Source organism: Rhodnius prolixus, unplaced genomic scaffold, assembly GCF_049639745.1.
Source record: "Rhodnius prolixus isolate KJV_2025 unplaced genomic scaffold, Rpr scaffold_8, whole genome shotgun sequence".
NCBI lineage: Eukaryota > Metazoa > Arthropoda > Insecta > Hemiptera > Reduviidae > Rhodnius > Rhodnius prolixus.
The window spans coordinates 3,865,191-3,887,878 of record NW_027411593.1 but is presented as its reverse complement, the minus strand read 5'-3'; the positions used below and the strand labels follow the sequence as shown (position 1 = coordinate 3,887,878).

Below are 22,688 nucleotides of genomic sequence, written 5' to 3'. Positions count from 1 at the left end.
ATTTATGTATGAAAAAGTAAACCTTTATTTTGCTTCCATCGCTACATCCAAAATTTGAGCTTTCAACGGTCTCCTGTAAGTAATTAATTATAATGCCTGTCCAGAATAGTTTCAAATTCTGCGGGTAACGTTTTTGCAGTAGGTGCCTCCCTATTTAAGAAACAGTAGCTTTTACATATATGTGACAGGAGGTTTCCAATGTTTTTGGTAATTAAACGCAATACTCCCAAATTTACGAAATAATTATTAAACCTTCTTGTTTGTAACAGATGTAAAATTAATTTTTAGCCATTTTGTGTATGTTGAGAACATCTAAAGCTCTTAACATTTGATTTTTCTTAGAAAAATCACTCGGAAAACTACTTATTTCCCGATATTAAGAAAAATACTAGCTTTACTGCCTTGACAATATTTTTAGTAGAAAGGGGATGCAAAAATACATAAAAATGACCTATCGCGTGCTCTTCTTTTTCTTTGATAACAAGTTAAAAAATTAAAATATGTTTAATAAATACCAGATTTTGAAATGGCCTAGCACCTTTAATTTTGAAGATATCGAATTGTGGTTTCCGGTTTCTTTCATAACTTTTTATACTCTTTAAAAGTGTGTATATGAAAATGGGGGTCAACTGCAAACCCTCACTTTTGGTCGCGCGTCAGCCGCATATGCGGGCAGGAATCTAAAATCAAGTCACATATTCTGAAACTAGAGGTGACTGGCAACAAATTTTTCCTCTACCATTTTTTGCTCTGATCAACCGTTTAAGCATGAAATGCATTTGAGCCGTCTTAAAATGAACACCCTGTATAAATATCATTATTTTGTTGTTTTCTAAATTTCTCAAATCTTTTGATATAGTCACAGATGCCTCTACATTAATAGAGCCGTGTCAGTACAAATTTACACGCATTGTTCCAAAATTAAATGTACATAATAAAAATTAATTTAATGAGTCTACTTGGCACTTCTTTTTCTATTGCACGAAAATTCAATGACTTCTATTTTCTCTAACAAATCTAATGAATCCAAAGTCGTCTTCGTTGATATCAGGGAGGATTCGTCACTTTGAATGATTCCTTAGTATTATTGGTTTTTGGTGACTGATTCACTAATTCAGTAGGAAGAAAATAATAATGCCAATGTCAGACATGATTTTTTTTTTATTGAGCTGAGCTTTCGATCTGGGGACTAGGTCATCTTCAGGACTTATTAACAATATAATATTTTTACATTATAACGTTGGAGCATCTTCTGTCCTGCCTTCTTCTCTCTATTTTCTTAGTTTATTTGTAAGTCTGCCGTCAACTCTGCTATAGCTTAAAAATATCAAGAACCTTTTCTTTACTTTTTTTTTTGTATTTTATTGAACTTACACCTACGATCAACTTTTAATTTTAAAAAATCTTTATTATGAAATAATTGATACATTAATCTTGTCTTATCACGGGACACTTTTGAAACGCTAGCGGAACACAAATGAAAAAAACTCTTCTTGGCTCCAACAATCAAAAGACCAAGCCTCTCAGCACTTCCCTATTTGATAAACTCTTAGCGTCAAATTCAAAGTTTAAAAAATCCACTTAAAATGATTACATTTTCAAAATTTGGAGTTTCCGCAGAAAAAAAACATGGAGGTCACCAAAATGTAAACACACACAAAAGGAAGTTTATTGAGGCACTATTTTACATGCTTTTTATTGTACTTCTATTTGAAATATTTTCAAAAACAAGGTTTTGTGGGATGTATAACTTTAGTAGACTTCTGTCATTCAAATTTCTTGAAATACGACTCAGACTAACCTTGGATAACCTATTGAAAAGAGGGGAAGAAAATGAGGCAACAAAATTTGAGATAAATCTGGGACTAGATGTTGTTGGCCGTTACACTTAATTCGTAAATAAAAACTGTTGTCTATCAACCGTTATGGAATGTAAAAAAACTAAAATATACTAATATATTGTAATGATTTTTTGGTACTTACGTATTAACGCCACCGCAGCAGAAGTTGCGCTATTGCGCCAATAAAGAGCGCGCACGATTATTTTTACGTTTAGTAAACAAACTTTCATCAACTTCCACAATGCAATCCGGTCCACCTACCTTCTTCTTTGGTTTATTCTCCATATCCAACACACACAATTCACGCATGTAGATTGGCGGCACTTAAAAACCGCCAAATGTGTAACTGCGGTGGCGTTAATACGTAAGTACCTTTTTTTATTATTATTATTTTCTGACGTTTCGGCTATCTTAGCCAGTTATCTTTAGGAGATTACAGGATTGATGAAAAAAAGATTAGTTAGAAAACAAAACATAAAATTAAAGTTTACTTGGTGTCTTCAGTGAATATGCTCACTATTTAATCAATCCAAGCGCATAAGATACTATGAAAACATTAATTAACACAAAAAAATTGAAATTGTTCCAAGATAATTTGTTATGATATTTGCTATGTGGTAATCGATGTTTGAATAAAGTAAAAAACATTCAGTTTGACAAATTTATATATAAATTAATATAAAAAAGAACTTTTTAAAATAGGATTCTACTCACTCCTATGTTAGATATAAGGAACTTTTCTTTAATTAAATAAAATATTTATTGGCCTTGCATTAAACCTCAGCAATGGCATTTTATGAATTATTTTCTTGCAATCCAGTGCTAATATTTATAATACACAAACAACCTAATTTCGGCATTAGATTGTTATGTTCTAACTCAGACCGACTTATATCATAAATAATATTCACATTTTTACGTTATTTTCACAATCACAGTTAGAATGAAGTGTAAATATCACAGTTTAATTCCTTTATTCCCTGCGATCTGTATTTTCAATTCCCTATTCGCTACAATACTGTAATCAGGGCATAATGGTTTTTTAGTTCTAATTTGTGGTATGAGAAGGTTTTCATCTCTTTCTTTATCTGTTTCAGTGAAATAGCTAACCAGACAGCCAGTTATCAAGCTGATGGTTAAACCAATAAATATAATCAAATTGAACGATATTCTGAAGAGATAAGGAACATCATCTTCGAATGTAACTGGAGTTTCGTAACCATTGTATCCAATTGTTGAGGCACTGAAAAGAACAAAGAAACATGGGTAATCTAAGCCATATTCACTTCATGAAAACTATTCTACTAAAAGTGTAGTTCCACTAAAAATGTAGTTTGTATACACAATTTTTTTCTACAATCCGATACACATATGGTCACCTAAAAAATATTAATTGTTTGCCTGCTCAAAGGAACCTTTAGTTATGTTATCGAATACACGATTGCAGGACTTACTCTAAAATGCATAAAGACGGAAAAAAAAATGTCCAAGAAGAATGATCACTTGCTCAATCTAGCAGTAAACGAATGAACTATTAGCATGAATTTCATGCAAATAATTTTAAACTTCGAAAAAACAAAATTGGGCCGAACACACACGATTTTATCTTGCTATTATTCTTAAGGAGCTTTAACACATACATTTTCTTAAGACTTCCAATGTTTGAGGCTTATTTCATTCCTACAGTTAGAAAAACTAGTAAATACTGAAATGTAACCTTCCAGGGAAGCCTAATCTAACCTACCGCTCTCCGAGAATCCAACCGCTAGCCTAAAACGAATTTTTCTAGAAATGATTAATTAAACTAGGGTAATGTAATGTGTGTAGAAAGTTTGTAGAAAACCTTAACAGCAATTTTCGTGATCTAATTTGCTAAAAAGTGAACAATTCATTTAATAAAAGAAGTTCTTCTGTTTGTAGAATTTTCTTTTTTATAGCTATAAGAATCACGTGAAGCATGATGCGTTACGGTAGCTGTTTTCTATCGTGTATTGATTCTTAGTTAACAAAAGTTTCCACTGTTGCCTCAGTCACTACTTATAATAGAAAAAGTGAAATATAGAAAATATAATTACTTAAGTCCTAATGATTGTGTTACATTGCCTGGACATCCTTCAACGCTGATCACTTTGTGAACATAATTAATTTTACCAGAGATTATAGCAGCTTGGCTACCTAATCCAAGTGTGACGGTGACCAAAATTCCGGCTAATGCACCAGCAACTGCACCCTGAATTAATAAAATATTGGATTTATAATGAGAAAACATTATAGTCTCTGGCCAGTTTACTCTCAATACAGACAACCATTACCAAAAAACGATGAACTGTAGAGGCTCCTAAAGAGATCACTTGGAACTCCAAGTGAAAAGTCAGTGGACAGTCCACTAAGGTAATCGATATTCTATTCTGTTATTGAAAATTTTTATTCATATAAAGAACTTACTTTTGCGTTAGCTTTCTCATAAAATATTCCAAAAGTAAAAACATATAAAATAACTCCACTCGTGAGACTCAGTGTGGTTCTGTATAACTAAAACAAAACATTTATTATTGTATCTTTATTGTTTTGTCTTTAATATAAATTAATTAAATGCTAATTTTTTAATTTATTTATTTATTTTGTATAATTCCCTTACTTGAAAAATCCCTCCTCTTCCATTTATACAAAAAATTCCAATCGTTATTACGAGTCCAAATACTGCTACCAAACATTTAATGCACAAATTTGTTTGTATATCTGTCAATTTTTTAGATAATACTGGTTTGATTAGATCTTCACAAGTAGTTCCAGAAATACTGTTCATTATTGTTGACATAGAACTGAAATTAAAGTTTTATTTTATTTTTTATTTTAAGAATTATTTATGATGATCATTGAATATTTGTTTGTTTTCTAATGTATAGGTTACCTCAAAGCAGCAGATAGTATTCCAGCTAGAAAGAGTCCTGTAACTCCAGGTATTTTCTTTCCTACGTCAACTACATAATAGGATACTAACTCGTTGTGACTGGAGATAGCCTGGAAGGTAAAAAAAAGAAACTGTTCATAAGTTTAACATAATAGGCTATTAATTACTCAGTTTTCTCCACGATTAGCCTAGGCAAAAGTAAAAAAAAACGTACTGCCGTACTGTTAGGAGTGTCCTCTTTGGAATTTTATCAATATATTTAACCTCTCTTTATAATAAGTACCCGCAGGGTCGTTCATTATACTGAAATAGAACTTCTGAGAGAAGATTACTCATCTTATCGCGCAGGGGTCACACTATTCGTAATTCTCATTAAAGGTTTTCAATAATGAGGATAACTTTTGTTAGAAAATGCAACATAAAAGAGCATTTACTTCAAAAATGCCTCGAGACAAAAAAAGGTAAATGCTCTACTGTAATTTCTTCTCAATAACCATTCTTATACGATTCACAGTTAGTCAGCATTCCTTTTGATTAGTTTTTCCTATTTTCTTTCCCATTCCCATTTACAAGTATTTATTCAAATTTTTGGAAAAACCTATGATTTAATGTTTATTAAAGGAACGGGTAGATCTGGTTGTCCCTTTCTTGGGCCCCTTACTTAACCAGGTGGTTAGCCAGCTTATATTCCTCAGTGGCCCGGTATTCACCGTATTACCTTTCGTTTTTCTGCTGACGAAACATCTAAATTTTAATATCTTGCAATTTTGACATGACAATTTTTAAGTAACAGAAAGAACTACTAGAAAATTTTCATAATTACCTTCCTCATGTACGGATCACAGTTGAAATATGTAGCATAAATGACAACTCCTAGACAGACAGTCAATGAAATTATGGAGGCACTTGCTATTGCAGTAATGATGACAACTCTGAAAGAAAAAAAAACTTACCGTTATGAACTCGTATGGCTTTCCTTACTCAGTTATATTGCAACACAAAACAATAATATCTTCTCATCTACTACAATTTTCTACCAACATTGAAGTTTACTAGGTCCTTAAAAGGAGTTATGGTTATTTAGTCTGGTTTCTTTTTAAATCTTCATAATATATGCGATGCCATGGTTTCAGGCCAGTGATTCGGTTTCAGTGTTTCTCATTTAAACTTCCAGAAAATGTCTTCAAGCAAAGTGTAAACTCCAACAATGAAGAGTTAACTGAGGCTCATATTTTTATCATATTTCTTATAAAAAGAAGGTCTTCCTCAAGAGCTGATTGATATGCTCTTCAGCATATTACTAACATCTGTTTAAAGCTGGACTATTTAAATGCAAATAAATTCAAGATTCTGTGATCTCTCCCAGCCCTTTGTATGGGCCCCCATGAATATTTTAATGCCACTCAATCTTAGCCAGGACACTTAGGATCACGAAGGATATTGGCCAGGAGATGCCCTTCTGCTCAACTTCACCTTGAAAAGTTGATAAGGCTTGCCAAAATACCACCTTCAGATGATCCCTTTTTTAAGTCAATACATTCGCCATTCAGTAGCGAAACCAGAACGCACGTTTGAGGGAAGGCGCATTCTAAGATAGTGTATCTAGTGAAAAGAGATTGGACGCTAAACAATCAATATTATTGACAATAGTACGGAAGGTGAATCAATACTTCTGAATGGAAATCAAATTATTGTCACAATTATGTATTCTTTTCACTAGTATTTGAAGAAATTTTAAAACATGATTCAATTAATTAGTTCTATATATTTATATTTCTCTGTTCTTCCAACGTTGTTTTAGCATGCATTGTTATGATGCAGTTGGTGCTTTTTGTTGGAACATTTGTGATTTATGCCATTTTTTATTTGAATTAAACAGATAATAGTTGCAACCAAGTCGCTTAAACATTATATTATTACAAACGACTAGAAAGTGTCCTTTAAAAATTATTCTTACCAACCAATCTCATAAAGTAGCATGGCTACGCCAAACTAGGTATATTTTACAAATTTGTAGTTTAGCAAATAATTAATAATTGACTCACAATCTAGCTTTAGAAAAATTAGGCAGCGAGATGTATCGTTGTACAACTCCAGGATTCGTGCAATTACCATATATTCCAATAAACATGGCGGATATGTACAACATCCATGAAGAATTTCTCGTAAATGGGTTAGGATCAAAACTGAAACAAAAAAAAAAATTAGCTTGATTAAAATGCAAATCTTAAAATCTTGACGTCCTCAAATTGCTAGAACTATTGGTATTTATAGAAATAGTATTAGATGACTTTCCCAAGTCACCATTTGGATCATTTTAAGTAATCACCTTTTTTTTTAGGAGGTGCTTAACGTCCAACTACCAATTAGGTGTCGTGGACGGGGTCGGAAGCTCATACTTTACTATAAACAGTTTTTTCTAAGTAAATAAGCAGATTCGAACTGGGGATCTCCCACTTACAAAGCCACGCTCTTGGCCACTAGACTAACACCCGCCCCTTTTGGATAATTTTACTTGCTTCTTTAATTATATTTATTCCTTCTTAAATTTTATTAAATTTATGAAAAACTTACTTGAAAATATTTAAACGACTTCCTTTTTCAGCAATATCAAAAACCTCTCCAAAGCCTCCAGCATTCCAGATACCAATAAATATTAGAATCAACAACGATATAAACATAAACATTGCTTGTAATGTGTCTGCCCAGACAACTCCTCGTAGGCCGCCCTTAATAAAAAATTACAAATTTTAATGTTTATATTGAATAATTGAATTATTTCGAAAAGATTTTCCAATTTAGAATGTGAATAATTGAACTAACTTACTAGTACGGTGTATATGGAGCAAGTTAGACAGGCAAATGGTGCGAATAGATTAAACGATATTCCAAGAGCTGTTGCAAAATTTGAAGGAATCATACACCAGAAATTTTATTGGTTCCAAATTAATAATTTATCTCATGATTAAGATAATTACCTTGACTGACGACAGTACATGATGTGTACACAATCACCAGCAGATACAGCAACTAAAAACTTATTTATTATAGGATTTGAAAAAAAGGAGAACATATTCACAATAGGTTGAATTATAATAAAACAGAAAGAGTTGATAAATTATTTAAAATAAAGTAAACGTATGTTTACTTAAATAAGGCTTATGTTGGTAAGTTTTTAAATTTTTTCTTCAAGTTATGTGAGATCTGTTGTCATTAGTTAAACATTTCTTGAAACTATGTAATTGAAATGATAGGTTAACTTTTTTTTTATTGAACGATTTATTGAATCTTGTCATTTAATTAATATTATTAAGAATAAATAACGTTAATAACGCTAATAAGGAATATTGTTTTTCAGGAATATTTTACGGAAACATATCAAATTAAAAATGCCTATTATTTTAGGTAATTCAGCGTGAGCAGGCCAACATTTGTTGCAGAAGAACTGAGCAAAAGCAGTATTCTACATTTAAACAGAAGATGCTATGGTGGAGTCACGAAAAGGTAATTAGGTCTTCTCTCTCTTTCACACACGCAATTACTCTCTCACTCTCTCTTATATTATTAGAATTAGGTTTCCAGACTGAGATGCCTGTCACTCAGATAGGGCCGAAGTGGAGGTAGCCCCCTCTAACCTGGGAATCCCCCTTCTTTATAGGGCATGATAAGTCTCAAAAAGTCTTCACAGGAGGGATCAAATAAAAGTTCCTTTAGATTAAAGTAGGAGGAGTAGAATTTTTGCGTTACAATCTTATTTTGCATCTGACTTTTTTCGGGATTGATTCAAGTTACTAGAATCTGGAATGAGGGGACCTAATTGATGGTTTTTCTTCTGCTTTTTGATCGTACCTTAATACGATCTTTTCATCACATTTACTATTCATATATATAATTTATTCCGATACAAAATTCTAATTAAAACAAATACCTGAGTAATGGAGTAAATTACAGAAGCCAGATATCTTGTTCCTTTATTGAATCGTCTTTCTAAATACTGTAAACAAAAATATTGAATTGAACTAGTTTTAAATTCCTTTCATAGATTAACCAGAAAGCAAAAAATTGTTTCTGAAAACAGCAGTCATCTCACAAAAACTAGGATCAAAACTTTGACGTTAAAAAGATTGAAAGACAGAATTACTTAATAGGGGACTTAAGACTTGTATTTTAGATGTGCATTAAATTAATAAGTATAAATTTTTGGCTCGATAATGAATCTCTCCGGATTACAAGAACCGGTGTTAATGCCTTCAGCACAGTCTGGCTACCCGAAAAGATACAAAAAAGTTCTTTTAAGGTTGATTTTTAAATATGAATATCTTAGGTGAAACTCAATCAACCCGCATAGCCACACCCTGAAGAAGACAATATATTTGTCGTAACGTTGGCCAAAAAGACGAGTTGTTTTTATTTGACCGATTTCTCATCAATCTTGAATCCTGAGTTGATTTTTAAAAACATTCCAAAAAAAAAAACCTTGTATACACTAATTTTCGAGAAAACTGCTGATCTTTGATGAACCCAGTTCTGTTTATTTAAATAAAAGTGAATTACCTCAAAAAGTGAAGTGAAGCCTAATTTATAAAATACTGGCAAATAGAAAAAGTACATCAACAGAGCCGCGGTCAAGTCTCCAAGACAAATGAATACTATTTGGGCTCCATAATAGTAAGTTTCTGTCGGCATAGCAACCAGAAGTATACTAGAGACGGTACTGCAACATTTATTCCAAATTTTTTACTGTTTTTTAGCTTAAATTAAAATAATATTAGAAACAAAATGTTAATGGTAGGAATGTTCAGTAAACAGAAAGAATATAAATATCTTTGCAAAAATGTCATGTAGGAGCCTCACCCATCTTTCTATTTTCTGGACACATGGTGGCCGTTATTTCTCTTTTTTGTGTTATATTTCTCACACCTATAGGGCGAATCGTAAAATCCACTTTTTTCGATCTCAGTGGGCCTCAAAATCTGCACCATCACAGTACCTTTTCTTGCTTATATTTTATATTTAAGTAATTTAACCGTACGTTTAAATTAAACTATAATTCAACTCACCTAGCCATATTTGACATACAAATGGGAATTGAGGGCATATTTTTCCCTCCAAACATATATTCTTCCACTGTATTTTTCTGTCTGGAAACACCATAATATAAAGATATTCCAGCGGACATACATAGAGAAATAAGGAAAGCAAAATAATCGGCCCAAATTAAACCATTTTCCTCTGTAGGGTCTGCATCATCTGAAGGTTCTGGAGCACCTAAAAAAAAAAAAAAAAAAATGAATAGCAGTTATGAGCAATTTAGAAAGTACAGACGGCTTTAGAAATTATTAGGGGTTTTAACGCATTTAGCATATAACGGGAGGGGGGAGGGGCTGCTCCTTAGAAGATCTACAGCGAAAGAAGTTTATTGTGGCAGACGTGTTTATTGGTTATTTCTTCTACTTTCAAGATTCAGAATCAATCAATTTTCGTTCATCTCCTCTGATCGCCAGGCGCCAATTTCAAAAGATTTTTCTGAATCTTACGTGCCCTATAATAAAGTATAAGTCCAGGTAATCCTTTTTTTTCTCTCTGTTTTTAAAAAATAGTCAGAGCCAAAAGTTTAACTCTTTGTTCTAAGGGGATGCTTTCTACCTTAGGTCCTCGAAAGCTATAAGCTGACGAAGTAGATACGAGCTTTCGAAGTTTATCTTTTAAGCCTCGGCCGATCAATGTAAATAAAGGTAAGCGGCCAAGGTTTTCGACTGAAGTGCAGACTTAATGCTTTTTATAGGACACGAAAGGTACAGATACCACCTTACTACAATATTTTTTTTTTTATTTTTATTTTTTTCAGCAGACTATGACGAGAAAAGTTGGATGCGACCTCTTGCATTATGTCTGGTGATATGACTAACAGCACTTAGGGAGGAAAAAAATTGGTGATATGACTAACGGCACTTAGGGAGGAAAAAAGACAACACAGAAAACGCCTGATGGGAAAACAAGAGGTTTCTGTAACAAGTTCTTCAAAGAGTCGAAACTATTAGCAGGGGCGGCTCTAGCTCGTGTAGCGCCCGTGTGCAATGAAACCCTGGCGCTCCCTAGGCCTGACCCCCCCCCCCGCGGCTATAACTATTAACTTTGCCGTCGTAACAAGAAAGTTTTTCCATAATAAGAATTCGCAATAATTGTCGGCTTGTTGATCAAACGCGTGCCGGCAGGCGTCGGCACGTGCTTTTGATAGCAATGCCGCCTTACGCGAGTATAAACTTTAATTACGTGAAATAAGGTTGATTTTAAGTTGAACAAAATGGTCGAAAAAGGAGCCGCTCGCGTTTGACACCGCCGCACTACCGGCGCCGCGCTGTCTGGCCGCTTCTAAACTTTAAATACGTGAAGTAAGGTTTATTTGGAGTTGAAACAAAATGTTCGAAAAAGAAGCCGCCCATAGGGCGCTCGCGTTTGATAACTGCCGCCACCGTGCTGGCTGGCCGCTTCTGTCATATCATTGTTGTACCATGATGGTCCAAGACGATGCTCTTAGCTGTCTTAGGGAGCGCCGCGGCGCCCCCTGAGACGGCGGCGCCCGTGTGCATTGCACACCCTGCACTATAGGTTAAGCCGCCCCTGACTATTAGCCTTATATGGTTGAGTTGCTTGCAGTAAAGGATCCGCTCCATTTTCTTATCTTTGTTAGTAAATAAGAAACCTGTAGGGGGAAGTTTACTATCCACCTTTTAAGTATTTGTGCGCTCCTGCAGGGATCCCACCCTAACAGCACTTAACATAGACATCCCGAATTCCAAGAGTGCTTCAGTTCAAAGAGGTGTTATGTATATGGTGAAAATTATTTTATTACATAATATGATTTTCCAAATTAAATTTTCTTTAAACTGCTATGCTATAATTCATTTTTTAATAGATCGAACTAGTCTAGAAGACAGGAATCCGTCTATCCCAGACGTACCTTTAAAATAAGGAACCTCTTTCTCAAGAAAGCAGGTGCAAAATCAAATAAATGAGAAACTTTTCCCTTTTAATTTAATGTAATCCATTTTTTTTTTTTAATTTTAAAATATATTAATCAATTCCTTTTGTTTTCAGCCTTGAAGGATGTAAATATAGAGATGGTTCTGTTCAGTGTTATGCAACCTTCACCAGCTGACACCATTTTGAAGAGTTGCACACACTTAAGATAAGGGAAGAAGTGCTGAGATTTTTTTTGTTTGGAAGGAAACAAAAACAGAGAAAATATCATCATTATTTTAGGTAATAATTGTGGTCAAGTTTCATTGAGATTAGCTATTGATGTTTGGAAATATTTTATTCAACAGTTCATTTAAATTAATTGTTTATTGAGTTTTTATTGATGAAGTTTTTAATGGAAATATTGCCACATTGCGAATAGACAAAACTTCATATTTTGTTTAGAATTTTCCTCGTAATTCGTGTCTGAAGATTCTTTTTTTACATCTGCGAAATGACCAGTTTATTTAAGTTAATTCCTTTGTTATTTTCTTTTAATACGTTTGGTCTTAAGCTACTTAATCAAATGGCGTAACATATAGGTTTTGAACATTTTCTCAAAAATAAAGAAACCAATTCGCACGAACTAGAAAAGTTTTTTTTTAGGTTTAAATTTCTGAATTTAAGGGGCTCTTTCATTCAAGAAAAAAACTAAATGTTATAAAAAAAATTATAAGTAATTACAAAAACGGTACACAAAAACAAGAGTTATCGTTTGAGGAAGTTTTCTGAACTTTGGGCTGCTTCCATTCTTAGTGGATCGCAAGATACTTTGTCTTGTTTTTTTCAATTAAATAAATAAGAATATTTACCAAAAAAATACCGCATTCATAAAAAATTAATCTTATATAAAGAAATTTGATTAATTTTCAATATACACTCTGGAGACGTTTTGGAACATTTTAATAAATATCGACGGTTCACTCTTTCAAACAATTTTATTTATTTAATTATGATAGAGGTCGAGAATTCTGTTCATAACTGAATAAGTAATGCTTTTGAATTTCATGGTAATAATTTTAATAACATTTTCGCAAGTCGCAGTAACTGCAACATCTTTTTAAACTGCAATAAATTAATCCAACATTCAAGCTCTTACTGTCTTAACATTGACGTTAAGTGATACTAATTCTTTCTTGTTGATCTAAATAACAAAACACTTCCGTTTTTTATAACACTGACTAATCTAGAGTTATCTTAGTGCATGAGTAAATCTTATGACATTGGAGGCGCATTTTAATGAACTGATAACATAGTAATAATAAAATACCTTAGGGATTGATCAAATAATCAGGAGTATTTTATTTTTCAGAGTCAATTAAAGATAATTGAATTCTAATTGAATAATCATTAGAGGCAATCTCGCCAACCCGCAACACATCCCATAGGTTCTAACGATGACTTTTTGAGACAAAGGGAAGCTCAGTCTCTACAGAGAGGCCACCAAGTAAGGAAGGAAGACATAGTGTCTCCCTATAACGCTCTTCCCAGGTATCCCTTGCTCTTAAATTACATGTTAGGACAGTTGGAGGTAAGATGTTCGTACAATCTCGACTCAATCACTACTGTGCTAATTCATTCTTCGGCATGCTGCTTGGAATGTGCTAGGAAGAGAAGGTTGCAGCTGTGAGGGATATTTCTTTCCATATCTCTGTGTAATATTCCCAATGACACGAAAATGACATGAAAATGAGGTATTCACTTAATTCTTTGCAATGTGAGAAGTCCCTAGGTTTCTGTTCGCACTACGAGGTGTGAGATGGGATTTTGCCCCAGTTGTATGTGGGGTGTAAAATGTGTAAAGTCAAAAAGTGGGTGCAAAAAAAAATAATCGTGAAACCACTTTTAAATTTTCCATCAAATTTCAAAAACGTCATATTTTGAAACTGTTGCATTTTCTCTAACATTTTTTCGCCAAAAAATAAAATAATAAATGTTTTCGTATGTGTAGCAATCGATTTTCTTTCTAATTTCACTAATATTTGTGTAAAATATGCCTATTTTTTGTATTTTAATTGAAAAATATCTAAGATTACTGGAAGGTTTCTTTTTGCGATTAAATCGATTTATTTTTAAATTAGTATTCAAGTAGAGTGTTTTTGTTGTTTTAACTTTTAGGTTATAGAACCGTATTTTTAGTACGGCCAATTAAGAAGAAATTAAACTTTTAACCTTCCAAAAATAACGTTATTAGCAGTGGTCCTCAGTGTGTTCCGTGAAAAAAATATTTAAAAAAGTGATAATAATAACAATGTATAGTCAATTGGCGTAAAATTCTTGTGTTATTCGAAGACATCAAAAGAGAAAAACCTACTTGGAGTGATGAGGGTAGCTTGTCTCATCCAGAACAAGTTTATGGTTAGTAGTATCATTTTATTAAAAATCGCTTTCTTCTGGCAAAACTGCATAATATTTTGTGTATCATTATGCTGATTAAAATGAATCGGTGAGAGAGAACAAATAATTTTTCTTAGAATTTCTGAATTAAAATGTAAAAATTGCCTGAAGTGTTGTAGTGGACTACAATTAAAAATTTGAAGATTGCCCCTCGATAAAAAAAACAAAAAGTATGACTAATTCAGAAATAGGTTGTTTTGTTATGTCAGCTTGGAAAAATGATTAAATGCGAAAAACTCGATAACATAGAGCAGGGAAAAGAACGAATCCGTTTCGTTTGATCGGAAGTCAAGCACGTGTTTCACAATATATTTTTTTATATTATTTTAAATACATATTTATATATTTTAAATGAATCTTTAAATTTAGTAATAATAATAAAATAAAATTAACGGATTCATGTAACTATAACAAAGAAACTTACAATGGATTTATTTGCATCCAAAAATACTAATACACCCACACATAGTAAGTACTTCGAATAGTATATCAGTGTTCTGCAATTAAAAATATCAAGTGAAACGTGACCCGCAATATGAAATTCATTGAAAACCACTGTTGTAGAAGTCTCTAAATGGAAAGTATGGTAGATATGTATGCTTTGCGAATTTTTCGTAGCAAATGCTTCGTTCGCGTAATTTTTTTTAATTTTGAAAAATATTTAAAAAAAATAATTGAATAAACTAACTTATCATAGTGATGTTATTTCCGTTTTATTCGTTGCACAAGATACACCTTCAATCTGTCTAACACTGTTAACCAGGTTATTATCTGTTCGTGAGGAATCCAGTATTAGAAACACTTAAAGGATAGATGTTGTCCGTAATATGAGATGGGGAAGACTACTCTAAACTGTCGGCCAGAGTTAGGCAAGTCTTTAATTATAGTGCATCGCATACAAATTGTTATCTTAAGGATTTTTTATCAAAATTTACTTGAAACGTTTTGTTACCATCAGGATTTATTTTATTAGCATTTAGCATATAAATATTACAGTGGGGAATAAATACTTTTCTAATCATTGACTTTTCTATCGAACTTACCTCCATCATCCATTTTAAAAAGTGGTTTCTTTCTTGTTGACATTTTATTTCAATAATAAAATGTATTTTTTAAACAAAAAGATTTTCCCTTTATCTTCCTACGTAAGAATAATGCGATCTTGTCAAATTTTCGATAAACGTTTCGTAAAAGCCAAATAAACAATCATTGAATGCAATTACCAAACATATTTTTATTAAGGAAAATTACCAAACGGCAAGCTATTTTGAACATGATATGTAAATTTCAGTTCTATGGGCGCTAAACTGATCCAAAACCAAAAGAGAGGGTTTTCTTAAGAGTCCACCAGGTCGCCTCGCCCATACGTTCTGTAACCACAGTCCATCCAGCCTTTCGGATGAACAGTCAATTATAAATTAAAGTAATGCAGTTTAGTCATTATTAAACCTGATAAAATAATTATGGCAGATGTAGAAAAAGTTATGTGTGTCTAGACCTTTATCCGGGCTAAAAAATACCATTCAGTATTGAAAGTTATCCTGTGTCCTTCACGTATAAGACGCAGGTAACTTTTTTGAGACCTAATTTAGGCAAAAAAGTGCATCTTATATGCCGTCAAATACGGTAGTTAACTTTGTACAAAAATTTGACTTACTATGGACTACATCATATGTTATTTGAAACATTTCTCTCGGGAAACAATATTAAGGACATTTCTGGAGAGGGGAATAGTTGGATTACCCTTTTAAAGTACCATTTCATGGATAATGTACGGTACTTGTCTGCTTGAAGGAGGAATAAATGTTTTACTAAAATTCCTAGTTGGTGGAAAAAAATCAACATTCAAAAATACCACTTCACTGAATCTATTATTTACTTTTCTTGGGGCATTTTTCCGATAATAATTCCTATGATTGTGATATATCCATTTTTAAAAACTTGTATTTGAATAAATTTTCGGTGCAAAATTAGGATCTTGAACCTCGAAAATTATATTATTAATGAAAACTGTAAAAACGTTTTTTGCTTGGACATGTTTACATTCTTTCCTGGAGCAGATAAACCATTTCTTCAGTGATCATATCATTTTGTAAACAAGTGACATCCTAGCTAAATAACAGCAATATACAGGGGGGGGCCTGCTGAAAAATATCGTGTAAAATTATTTGGATTTAGCGAACTTTCAGTGACAGTCATAAGCTGAGCGCAATCGTAGTTTTGTCAGGCTACCAAAGATGTGACGTATCTCCTTTGGTACTAAAAAAAAAGTGTCTCTAGGAGTAATCCAAAACTAGTAATGCTGAATTTTTTTTGAAAAAGCTGATTAAAGCAATTCCTTGGTTCAGGAGGGTGTGCCCTGAGAACTTCTAGTTTATACATTTTCTACAAACTCGGAAAATGAAATGATTTTCCAAAACCCTTTCTCGCATTATCTAGTTCTTGAAAACTTTACAATCATGTGAGACTAGTAAAATCCAAAATTATTTGTTAATAAAAATTAGTGAAGTAGTTATTACTGGTTTCTGTTAGGGGCCTAATGAAGCCCCTTACATAATATTGATTTTTTTTTTTAAGGCTTCTTTCTACCTAAAGAAGATATTTCTGATTAAAGTTTAGGTGATTGTCCCATCAGTTTTGGAAACCATTAGAGTTTTCCAATGATGTGAATTCTAACCACCGTCTTGGTTACGTTGAGAAAAGTCTGTAGTTAACTTTCTTCTTTCTGACAGAATATATTTCCTCATGAAAAATCATAATTTTCATTAAGTTTTGCCCGAAAATTCAATGACAACATTTGTTTAAGTAATAATTACGTTACTTTACTTTAAACAAAACAATGACAATGCTGAATAAAAAAATATTTTTAGAGTAAATTTAATTATAATTCTTGATTACAATCAAATTCTAACAATCATTAATGATGAAATTTTAAAAGTAATTCATTCTTGGTTCCAGAGATAAATATTTTGATTTATAAAAAAATCTAAACAAATAGATAAATCTATATTTGTTTAATTAATATACTTTTTGTTCAAAGAAAAATAAAGTTTGAAGTGTTTTTTATTAAATATAGGACAACGTAGACATTCCCTAATCAACGTCATATCAACTAACGTAAATAAATTGTTTTGGTGCATTGCAAATAATGGAAACAATAGATTATTAATTTTGAAACGCACTTTTGAAAAGAATTGAATCACTATTGAAATTGGTATCGCGAGCGTCGTTCAATTAGGCCTTAGAAAAAGATGGGAAAACAAATTATTTTCATTTTTCCACATAATCTCAATTTTAGCTCTTTAAACTTTTCTAAGCGTTTAAACTTAATTTAAGCTGCTCAAAAAAGTAGAATTTTAGTAGATTCGTCGATTCACTCAAAACCATTTTTATAAATAAATTATTTATAAATCATTTCCGGGGCTAGTGACTACCACTGGGACGTCCCGAACGATGTTCATTTTTTTGTATGGCCACGTTTAAACTCATTTACGCAATTGTAAATAGTTGCAAAATACAGGAGCAAGATGTGCCATAAACTTCATCTAACTCATCTTTGATCTCTTTCGGAGTTTAGCTTTTTATATACAGGGTGACCAAAGTTATATGCTCCACCCACTTTTTTTTTTTTAACGGCGGGAAATTTCGAAAAAATAAAAAACACGTATTTAATCATTTTTAGTCTAGTTTATTTTCAGTGATTGACCCATTTTTTTAAAACCCTTGTATCTCGAAATACAGCATCCAACTTTTGTTTTTCAAATGGAACGTTATATTTTTTGTTGCATATTTTTGTTCTCCTAAAAACAACAAAAAAAAGTTTTTTGAAATCGGTTAGGTTTTTCAAAAGTTATGGGTATTTAAAATATGAAAAACAAATTTCAGTTTACTGTCAAAATTACGTTATTTTTTTTAAAGAATCTATTCAAACTGGACACAACCAACGGATAGGCAAGCCAAAACTCTGGACTCCCACGCTTTGCTTGTAGCAGCACTTATCGTGGCGAAGTCAAGATCTAGGCAGGCTAGAAGTATTCGACGTTCAGGTTGTTTTTTCTACAAACGTTTAGGTGGAGTTATAGGAAATCAACTAATCGGCCCATACTTCTACAGAGAGAACTTAACTGGTGAAAGGTATCCAACTTTTTTTTAAGAGACATTTTGCCAGTTCTGCTTGAAGATGTTCCTCTACAACGTCGGATAGATATGTATTTTCAACAAGATGGTTGCCCGGCGAGAGTGGTTCGAGGTTAGCTGGGCAGAAATTTCCATTAAAAGTGCGTAAAGGACTCATTGTCCCATCCAATGGCCCACCTCGATCTCCGAACTTGACCCAAATGGGCTATATTTTGTGGGGATACCTAAAAAAATAAAGTGTATAGTATCCTTAATCCCGTGGCTTCAGTCGATGATCAGAAACGTCGAATTACTCTAGCCTGTCTAGATCTTGACTTCGCTACCATAAGTGCTGCTACAAGCAAAGCGTGGGAGTCTAGAGTTTTGGCTTGCCTATCTGTTGATTGTACCCAGTTTGAACAGATTCTTTAAAAAAAATAAAGTAATTTTGACAGTAAACTGAAATTTGTTTTTCATATTTTAAATTACCATAACTTTTGAAAAACCTAACCGATTTCAAAAAACTTTTTTTTGTTGTTTTTAGGAGCTCAAATACTACAAAAATATGCAACAAAAATATAATGTTCCATTTGAAAAACAAAAGTTGGATGCTGTATCTCGAGATACAAGGGTTTTAAAAAATGGGTCAATCACTAAAAATAAACTAGACTAAAAATGATTAAATACGTGTTTTTTATTTTTTCGAAATTTCCCGCCGTTAAAAAAACAAGTGGGTGGAGCATATAACTCTGGTCACCCTGTATATACATACATATATGTTTAATCACCGCTCGAAACTCACTTTTTTCCCCATTTTTCTGAATAAACAAAAGTTTGTTACTTTAAACGACAATAAAAGTGAAAACATGTGATAGATATAATTGAAATTTTTAACAGCTGGTTGGGTGATGATTTTTAAAAAACCATTTTCGATACTAAGAGCGCCATCTTTTGGATTTTCTAACGACTTATTGAACGCCCCACGTATTGTGTTTTGTTGTTATAGTATTAATGTAATATCTTAAATAAGACGAACTAAGATGAACAAGAGAATTGGTAAGGATGCAAGAATTTGTGGTTAATTTTTATTTTTACCATTTCCAGGGTTATCTCACCCACTTTTGTGTCTTATCATCTCTGGTTTCCTCCCTTGATTGCTTGTTTTTTTTTGTTTTCTTATCTGAAGTTCATAAACTTAATTCTGGTTTTACGCGTAATGTTTTCATATTATCTTAAATTGATCAATGTATTACCTCATACGTTTTCTGTTATTTGTTTCATTGGTTTTCTTTAATGCAGGAGATTCTGTATAATCTTCGCTGAGAATAAGAAGAAGAAGAAGTCGGCGATATTGATGAAGGGCCACAGAAACGAGGAAAGTATGAAATGAAAAAAAAAAATATCCATCCGACCGGGATTACCAAATACCTAATAAATTTAATTTAATACTGTCGCATCCATGAGAGTGTAAGTAAATATGAAATTTTATTATTTCAATTTTACTGGACAATGTTTTTATTTATTTTTACCTTTTGTTTAATTGTGATTACCCAATTCGTTTTTATGTATTTTTAAATCAGGAAAAACCAACATATTTACATTTTTGCAATTTACTATTGCGTTCAATTGTCAATATATTGTTGGGAAAAACCAGATTTGAGCAGATTATTTAAAATTATATGCGTATTAAATTGAACCAATTATAAGCATATTAAATTGAACCAATTATAAGCATATTAAATTGAACCAATTATAAGCATATTAAATTGAACCAATTATATGCATATTGAATTGATTTTTTATTATTAAACTAGCTGTACCCGTTCACACGTTGCTGTGTTTGAACAAAAAGGCAGTTTTGATACCTCAAACATAGTTTATTAATGACCAAATGTATACAATACATCGAAATGAAAATTAACAATAAAATTATCCCTACTTCAGAGTACAGTAGTGTCCTTGCAAAGGTATCATTTCTACATAATGTGAAAAATTCAGTTAATGTTGTTGGCGGTGGTGACATTGCTCTTGCACGTACATTTTCAAGATGTACAGCTAAATGAACAACCGTTGAATATCGTTCATGAATGGAAAATGATATTCAGGTAATACGCCATACAGCCTCATTGCTACTTATGAAGCGTCCCAGTTGATATTGGGTGACTACATTGTTAGATGTAGTTGTATTTTCCACTCCAAACACTGCCATATCGCTTCCTTTGTTCACATATTTGCAAATATATTATCGCTTTCACTGAATTGCAGTACTCAGCATTTATGTGTGCGTTATACGTTTTTAGTAGTAATGGAGAATATGGTACTACCCAACGATTATCAACATCAATAGTATTGTTGAGTACTTTTAGTTTAATGGATTTTCAACCATGTACGGTATAATTTATTCTCGTATTAATAATTGCAAAAAAAACGGTTTTTCATGGTTTTCATGGTTACAGTTTTAATAAATATATTTTTAAGATATTTGTTTGGGAGCATCTAGAACCCCATCTCTGATTTAAAAAAAAAAATTCAAAAACCTTCTCGAGGATATACCTAATAATTTCCCAAACTCTCACGGCGATTGGATGTATGGTTTTTGAATCTATCGAGTAAAAACAAACAAACAGACAGACACACATTCATTTTTATATATATAGATTTTATATTTAGATGTGCAAATCAGTGATTAATAACGATTTCACTTCATATCACATTTGAAACGATAAATAAGTAAATTAATTACTAATTTTGAAGAGAAAAATATGTACTCAATTTTTAATTATTTAAAAAAAAAGTTTTAAAACTAAGATCTTACACTTTACAAAGCTTATAAAGTGAACATGAACTTGAACTCCTTTGTAACAAGATACATTGTATCTCTATACAAATAAAGATAATAATAATAAAATAACACACTCAGAATAACGAAAATTTCACGAAATACAATCATTTTCACGAAGTTTTTACAATTTTCCATTTGTACCAAGTACGCGAGCCAAAAACAAAAAAAAAGTTGGAAAACGCAGTTCTAAAGCATTTTTACCCAAAATAACACCTTTTATCAGATAAATTAAATCATTCCCTATGAATCATAAGGAAACTAAGTTTTGATTTTGTTGAAAGGTTTTAATTTGATTGAAAAATACAACGTCTAACGTACATGTGAATGATGTAGGTTTTTCCAATCAAATAAAACGTTCATATTTTCCGGCGAAACCGAACCTTTTCACTCTAGTTTATACATTTTTGTCAATTCATGGAATAATATATTTTTTTTAAACAAATAAAGCCCAATTGTCAATTAAATGTTGATTGTATTCTCGGGAATTAATTCATTTTTATTATAAAGAAGGTTGTAAGTGTTTAAAAAAATTATTTAAATGTACCTATCAATCTTGTAGCATTATTCTAGGTAATGTTTATTTAATTTGATGATAAAATTACTTTATAAGTAATTGCTTTAGCTTTTTTCCAATTCTTTCAAAAGCATTTTGAACCTTTTCCCAAGATAATTGAATAGAAAATAGTTTTAACTTGGTTGAAGCAGCCTTAAATGCTTGAATAAAGGTTTATTATAATAGAAAAAATGTCGCGATTGCTAAAATAATACCAGTAGGTATGAATTAAATTAATAATGATTTTATTTTTATATGACGCAATATTTTTTTTTCCTTTATGCAGCGGTTTCATCCTTTCTTGAGTGACCTTTCTTCTACGCCGGCTAGATAACCTAGTTTTTACTCAGTTTTTTATCTCAAATGATTAACTTTACATCTAGCACTCATTCACTAATAAATTAAGATGGTTCGCATCCATTTCTACATGTATATCAATTAAATGCAAAAAAAAAAAATTGAAAAACCTATTTCTAAAACCTAAATTGCCCGGAAAACGTTAAAAGTACATAATTAGTTTCAAGAAAATCTGACAGAAAGCGCCACAAAACAGACAAGTTAAAAAGTAGTTTAAATATTTGCCACTAGGTAGCAGTCCAAACTTATCTAGTCTAACACCTCCCTCTAACAATCTTAATAATTGTCATGTAGTAAGGTCATTTTGATAAGTGAATACACAATATTTATTATTTTGATTTTTTTTTTTTTTTGTATAATAAAAGATTATAAGGATAAATAAATACAATATTATTAATTAATTCATTTTATATATTTAAAAAAACATGTACACTTTCTTTTGTAAAATTTTTACTAACATTTTCAAAAGATTATTTTTGTGAATAAATGAACAAAATTATCAATTAGGTTGTGAAATCCTGCAGTGCCTCAGAACCAGTGGTATTTTATTTGAAAATCAACAATATTAATGTAATTAAAATAGCAGGTAGCTCTCTAGACATATATTGGACTATTTTACACTTATATTTTACTATGCTGGCGACTCTCTAG

The 22,688-nt window shown here is 31.9% G+C and overlaps 1 protein-coding gene and 1 long non-coding RNA gene across 25 annotated transcripts in view; one reads left to right on the top strand and one right to left on the bottom strand.

Moving 5' to 3' along the window:
• LOC141450715 (uncharacterized) overlaps positions 1 to 22,688 on the top strand; it is a 29,222-nt gene that overhangs the window by 4,933 nt on the left and 1,601 nt on the right. For 5 of the 23 annotated variants that reach the window (XR_012456260.1, XR_012456261.1, XR_012456247.1 and 2 more), the window contains 8 exons: positions 2,939 to 4,232; positions 4,748 to 4,869; positions 8,158 to 8,256; positions 10,601 to 10,754; positions 11,851 to 12,015; positions 13,085 to 13,263; positions 13,891 to 14,130; positions 19,585 to 19,752. This is a non-coding gene — a long non-coding RNA (uncharacterized lncRNA). Of the gene's footprint in view, positions 1 to 2,067; positions 2,206 to 2,938; positions 4,233 to 4,747; positions 4,870 to 7,803; positions 7,920 to 8,110; positions 8,257 to 10,403; positions 10,488 to 10,600; positions 10,755 to 11,850; positions 12,016 to 13,084; positions 13,264 to 13,890; positions 14,131 to 14,932; positions 15,039 to 19,584; positions 19,753 to 22,688 lie in introns of those variants that run through there. The other 18 variants (XR_012456251.1, XR_012456262.1, XR_012456267.1 and 15 more) reach the window with 17 other exon arrangements.
• LOC141450709 (sodium-coupled monocarboxylate transporter 2-like) lies at positions 1,042 to 14,996 on the bottom strand. 2 transcript variants are annotated; one of them, XM_074121396.1, is made up of 14 exons: positions 14,858 to 14,996; positions 9,813 to 10,020; positions 9,307 to 9,466; positions 8,681 to 8,746; positions 7,731 to 7,782; positions 7,580 to 7,647; positions 7,327 to 7,481; positions 6,798 to 6,938; positions 5,576 to 5,684; positions 4,753 to 4,862; positions 4,480 to 4,663; positions 4,287 to 4,373; positions 3,917 to 4,071; positions 1,042 to 1,317 (listed from the first exon to the last, which is right to left on the bottom strand). In XM_074121396.1, the coding sequence occupies exons 1-14, from the start codon at positions 14,862 to 14,864 to the stop codon at positions 1,272 to 1,274; spliced, it is 1,548 nt and encodes a 515-aa protein (XP_073977497.1). In that variant the 5' UTR covers positions 14,865 to 14,996; the 3' UTR covers positions 1,042 to 1,271. The 2 variants fall into 2 exon arrangements, with proteins under 2 accessions (XP_073977497.1, XP_073977496.1); XM_074121395.1 differs by lacking the exon at positions 1,042 to 1,317 and adding an exon at positions 2,199 to 3,084.